This window comes from Malus domestica, chromosome 09 (assembly GCF_042453785.1).
Source record: "Malus domestica chromosome 09, GDT2T_hap1".
In the NCBI taxonomy this organism is placed as follows: domain Eukaryota; kingdom Viridiplantae; phylum Streptophyta; class Magnoliopsida; order Rosales; family Rosaceae; genus Malus; species Malus domestica.
Window position 1 is genome coordinate 25143480 of NC_091669.1, and position 6204 is coordinate 25149683.

General features: G+C 41.2%; 1 protein-coding gene across 1 annotated transcript; it reads right to left on the minus strand.

Annotated features, from left to right (window-relative positions):
- Positions 1-437: 437 nt before the first annotated feature.
- On the minus strand, positions 438-5413 carry LOC139187861 (uncharacterized). Its single transcript, XM_070804470.1, has 14 exons — positions 4960-5413; positions 4747-4841; positions 4442-4636; positions 3650-3959; positions 3042-3130; positions 2781-2948; positions 2496-2645; positions 2327-2411; positions 2266-2276; positions 1965-2087; positions 1656-1854; positions 1070-1191; positions 541-606; positions 438-455 (listed from the first exon to the last, which is right to left on the minus strand). The coding sequence occupies exons 1-14, from the start codon at positions 5411-5413 to the stop codon at positions 438-440; spliced, it is 2085 nt and encodes a 694-aa protein (XP_070660571.1).
- Between the last annotated feature and the right edge of the window lie 791 nt (positions 5414-6204).

Consider the following 6204-nt stretch of genomic DNA (forward strand, 5'->3'; position numbering starts at 1 on the left):
AACTTCTCATACATTGCTCAATTTTGGTATTTAAATATACCAACGTGACCTACACAACCTTACAAACATCGTGATATTTTTAGATAAATTTTTAGGTGGCTCACGCGCCCCCACGTGTCGGGGAGGGCACGGCCTCACGCGCCCAACACGCGTATCATCTTCAACCTCCAGACGCCGGAATAGAGTCGCTGGCGCCAGATTCTGGGTAGACCTGCAACTGCCCTTTTCTCACTCATTTTTGCACCATTTTTTATGCAATTTATACCAAAATGAAGCTCTTAACTTGTAGAACACGATCATACTAATCTAAAGCTCAAAAGCCATGGGATCTCACCGGAGAATTCCAATAAAATCGGCCAAACTTCGTCCACACGATCCCGACGTCCAAAACCTTCAAACGAAGCACTCCGACCTTCCTTGGGACCTCACTAAGCTCACTATGAGCTTGGATTGTCCTAAAACATAACCATTTAAAAAAGTTCATGAATAGTGCTCAACTCGGAGCTTGAAGTTTCACCGTGATATCGAACGAGTTCTTACCTGAACTGGGTACCTTTGAACTCGTATGGTCTTCACGATCACAATGGTACTATTTTTGGCTACGATCTATGAAGTTTCAAGGGTCTTAGGTGCTTATCTGTACCATTTCGAATGAGAGAGAGTGAAACCGAGAGAAAGAGAAGAGACAACACGGGAGAGTGAGAGAGAGAGACAGGATGTGTGGTCCAGATTTTTGGGTCACCAATCAAAACAACCCATTTTCCTCACTTCCAATTGGGTTCAAAATAATAGGAACTTAACACATTGGTCCTTAACCACACATAGTCCCACAATGCCACAAACGCTCAAGGGCATTTTAGTCTTTTCACATCAACGATAACAAAATAATGTACATTTCCGGGATGGGTTATGACAATCTCCCTAACTTATAAAATTTCGTCCTAGAAATTATACATAACAAATACATTCACTAATAATCATAAAACAATTGTGGATACATCTTTCTCATCCGTTCCTCTGTCTCCCAAGTAGCTTATTCCACTGAATGATTTCTCCATAACACTTTTACCAGACGAACTGTCTTGTTCCTCAATTCTTTATCCTTCCAATCCAATAGAGTCACTGGTTCCTCATCATAAGTCAAGTCCGAATTGATTTCCAAAGGTTGAGGTGGAATCACATGTGATGGATCTGAAATATAATGTCAAAGCATCGAAACATGAAACACATCATGTACCTTGGACAATTCTGGAGGCAACTCAAGCCTGTAAGCAACCTCACCGACTCGCTCGGTGATCATATATGGTCCAATATGTACTTAGGACTCAATTTTCCTTTCTTTCCAAATCGTGCAACACCTCTCCAAGGTGATAGCTTCAGGAATACCCAATCACCTACATCATACTTCCGATCAGTGGCATGTTTGTCTGCTAAGCTTTTTTGTCGATCTTGGGCAGCTTTCAAGTTATACTTAATTACCTGAACATTTTGTGTAGTCACATCCACAATCTCAGGGCCTACTAAAACTCTTTCGACAACCTCTGACCAACATAGAGGCCTACTAAAACTCTTTCGCCTCAAATGGTGCCATACCAATGCTTGAATGATAACTGTTGTTGTAGGTGAATTCCATCAAATCCAAAAATCATGCTAACTATCTCCAAACTGCAGCACTGAAGATCTCAACATATCCTCTAATGTCTGAATGGTCCTCTCAGATTGTCTATCTGTTTGAGAATGATATGCTGTACTATAAAGCAATCTTGTACCAAGAGCTTCCTGGAATGCTATCCAGAACTTGGAAGTAAATCTGGGATCCCGATTCGAGATAATATTAACTGGCACACCATGGTACTTCACAATTTGTGAAATAAATAACTTAGCTAATCAGCTTAACGAATACTTCTCCCTTACTGGAATAAAATGTGCTGACTTCGTAAGCCGATCAACTACCACCCAAATGCCGTCATATCCATTATGTGTACGAGGAGCTTGTACACAAAATCCATAATAATATTTTCCCATTTCCACTGTGGAACGGGAAGGGGCTGCATCAATCCAAACGGCTTCTTCCTTTCAGCTTTAACCTGTTGGCAAATGGAACATCTACTCATATATTTGGCAATTTCTCTTTTCATACTCGGCCAATAATAAAATGGTCTAATAGTATGATACATCTTAGTGCCTCTTGGATGCATCGCATATGTTGAAATATGTGCTTCATCCAAAATTTCTTTCTTTAATTCTGCATTGTTCGGCACATACATTCTGCTTTCCTGCATAAGCATACCATCAGATTCTCGAATCTCAAAATCTTTCTTTTTACCTTGGTTCCTTGCTTGAATTATTTCCTGAGTCTTCTTATCAATCATCTGAGCTTCAAGTACACGGTCAACTAGAATTAGCCTGACCTGAAAATTAGCAAGCAAGGCTTCTTCTTGATCTTCCACTCATAGCTCCACTCCAGTGGATATAAACTCTGCTAGAAGAGGAACATGACAATCATAGATGGCATTAAGTCTGGCTGGAGTCTTCCTGCTAAGTGCATCAGCCACTGCATTTGCACGACCAAGATGGTACTCAATTGTGCAATCATAGTCACTAAGTAACTCAATCCACCTCCGCTGACGAAGATTAAGATCTCTCTGAGTAAACAGATACTAGAGACTCTTATGATATGTGAAGATCTTCAAGGCAAATATGATAGCTGCTAACTACAAATCATGCGTAAGATAATTCTTCTCATGAGGTTTCAACTGTCTCGAAGCATAAGCTATTACCCTACCATGTTGCATCAATACACAACCCAAACAATTCAGAGAAGCATCACTATAAACCTTATAATTACCGTTATCATCTGGAAGTGCTAGAACATGTGCATGAGTGAGGTAGAACTTCAGCTGTTGGAAACTTTGCTCACATTTACTATCCCACTCAAACTTAACATCCTTTCGAGTCAACCTCGTCAATGGCAAAACAATCACTGAAAAATCCTTAACGAATTGTCTATAATAGCCTGTTAAGCCAAGAAAACTCCGTACCTCAATGACGGTTCGAGGTTGCTCCCAACTCTCCACATTTGCCACTTTATGAGAATCCACTTGAATGCCTTGAGCAGAAACGACATGTCCTAAAAATGACACTTGATTTAACCAAAATTCACATTTGCTAAACTTAGCATATAGTTGGTGTTCCCTCAAACTGCTCAACACCAACTTCAGATGTCTAGCATGCTCAGCCTTAGACTTAGAGTATACCAGGATATCGTTAATGAAGACAATAACAAACTTGTCCAAATATGGCTGGAATACTCGATTCATCAAATCCATAAAAGCTGCTGGTGCATTAGTTAACCCGAATGGCATCATAAGAAACTCATAATGACCATATCGAGTCCTGAATGCGGTTTTAGGGACATCTTCATTTTTAATCTTTAACTGGTAGTATCTTGACCTCAAATCAATCTTAGAAAATACACAGGCACTTCTGAGTTGATCAAACAAATCATCTATACGAGGCAATGGATAACGGTTTTTAATAGTTACCCGATTCAATTGCCTGTAATCAATGCACAGCCTCAAAGTTCCATCTTTCTTCCTCACAAATAAAACTGGAGCTCCTCAAGGTGAAGTACTGGGCTAAATAAAACCTTTATCCACTAACTCTTGCAACTGCACTTTCAATTCTCTTAATTCAGCAGGAGCCATTTTGTAAGGAGTCAATGATATAGGATTCGTACCTGGAAGCAGATCAATAACAAACTCCACCTCTCTATTTGGTGGCAAACCAGGCAAATCCTCAAGGAATACATCTGGAAAATATCTGACCACAGGAACATCCTCCACACTACTAGGAGTATCATCATTCAGCACCACATAAGCCAAATATCCCTGGTAACCTTTCGACAATAGTCTCTTTGCTTTCATGGCTGAAATAATACCATGCCTCACCCCACTAGGCTATCCTACAAATGTAACTTCAGGTAATCCAGGACCATGAAATGTGACTGTCTTCCTGTAACAATCTATCTTGGCACGATTATAGTGCAACCAATCAGTGCCCAAAATCACATCAAAATCCATAATATCCAACGGCAAAAGATTAGTCGGCATAATAACATCCTCTACTATCACTGACATCCTGGATATACCCTGATCTACGAAACATCTATCCCCTCTAGGCATAGAAAACTCTAAATCATATCCTAGAGGTGTAGGATGGGGTTGCGTTACTTGAGCAAATGTATGAGAAATAACAGAATGTGTAGCACCACAATCAATCAACACTCTAGCAAAATGACCAAGAATATTTAACGTACCCATGATTAAATCTGGATTATTCTGGGCATCTTGCAGTGACATGTTGTGGATGTACCCCTGACTCTGTTGTCGTCCACTGCGACCCCTGTTAGCATGAATACCACGTCCCTGCCTCTGCTAACCAGACTATCTCGAAGATCCTGCACTACTAGCAGCAATCTCTCCTTGCTGGGGCTGTCCCTCTTGGTAACACTGAGATCCTCCAGCTGAATATGGCTGATAAGACATAGATCCTCCCTGATACTGAGGATACCCTTTCTGATACTGAGGATCCTGAGAGTACTGCTACTGTCCTGAGGTGTAGGAGCGGCGTCGCCCTGATAGTGGTAGGCACCTCCTCGTCCAATTTACGTATAACTACCAGATCCTGAAACGTGCTGGGTAGGTGCATGTGGTGGGAAGGAAGGTTGCTGAGGTTTCTGCTGACTCTGAGGGCATTGGGCAGCCCTATAACCCATCTGTCCATAAGTAAAACATTCATTGCTGCCTCTCCTACACTCCTCAAAATGCCGATTATTACACCTGCGGCATAAATGATCACTGGATCCACTTGAACCACCAAAATCTCTTTTTCTCTGGAACCTCAGACCTCCAGTGAATCTACCACCTTTCCTCTATAGATTAGTACTCAATCTCTTACTAGAAGAGCTAGAACTGCCACCACTCCTCTTAAAGTTTTGAGTTTTGCGGGGTCCTTGAAATGCTTGCCCTTTTCCTTTGTCATCTCGTATCTGGCCCCTATTCTTTCCTTCCTCATCCTCACTTTCATTAGGCATGTTCTTTGAGGCCTTAATCCTCAGTAGAATCTCATAGAACTCCTGGTAAAAGGTACAATGAGTAGATGTCACTATGGAACGCCATTTCTTCTTAGCACCCAAACTGAAACGGTGAAGCATCTCTACCAGATTAGCAGCAACTTCCAGATCATATCTCGACAGATCAGTAAACATCCTGTAATACTCATTAGCGAACATCTTTCCTTGTCTCAGATGAGTAAACTTTTGTTTCTTAAGATCGATATACACATGAGGAATGAACCTTTTTCGAAACCACTCCTTAAACATTCCCCAGTCTACAATCTCTTCTGAGGTCATCTCGTAAGATCCTCTCTCCACCAGGATGCAGGCTGTTCTCTAAAAAACCAGGTAGTCATCTCGACCCACCAATCAAGATGAAGATTCCCCTCACTTTGCATCACCTGCTCCACATGATTCAGCCATTTTTCTGCCCCCTCATGACCTTCATTTCCTATGAAGTGAGTCAACTTCACATTATGAACTGTCTCAAAAGGTGTCCTCTGAGGAGTACGAAATGCTGTCTGAATTACAGAAATTATAGCTTCCCCTAATTGAGCAATATTAGGGAAACTAGATTCAGCTGGTTGACGAGGCTCTCTACAAGGCAGCATAGTTCTGACATAAGACATCACAAGGATTAAAACATTTAAGAATTATACCTGACTACTAAACCTAGGCTCTGATACCAAACTGACACACCCCGATCGAGGTCAAGGCATGCTGGCCGTCACGTGAGAGTGACGTAGCCATGTGCACAATACGGAAGCGATAAAGATAGCAAATATACGAATAATTAAAAACCACATTTCTAGAGTACACTATTAACAGGAAGTGATAGGAGTTAGTTACAACCATAAACACTCATAATTAGAGCATAATAAGTTTAGGTGCAGTCTAGTAGGACAAGTACTAGTTACACAGTACTAGGAATGTCCTACTATTATTCAAATAGGTCAGAACTGCCGACGATCCCGAGTCACCGACAACAAGCTTACTTAGAACTTGGAGGGGCGCAAAACAGAAAACGTGAGTGGGCAAAAACAAATGTTTTACAAAACCATTTCATTTATCAAGATATCTAACCCCTC

Excerpts from the sequence above, each read along its gene's own strand:
- LOC139187861 (XM_070804470.1), bottom strand. The coding sequence starts at position 5,413 with ATGACCTCAGAAGAGATTGTAGACTGGGGAATGTTTAAGGAGTGGTTT. Across the intron at positions 2,949-3,041 it reads AACCTCGAACCGTCATTGAG|GATGTTAAGTTTGAGTGGGA; the intron begins GTACGGAGTTTT and ends TTGACTCGAAAG. Across the intron at positions 1,855-1,964 it reads TACACATAATGGATATGACG|TACCATGGTGTGCCAGTTAA; the intron begins GCATTTGGGTGG and ends CAAATTGTGAAG.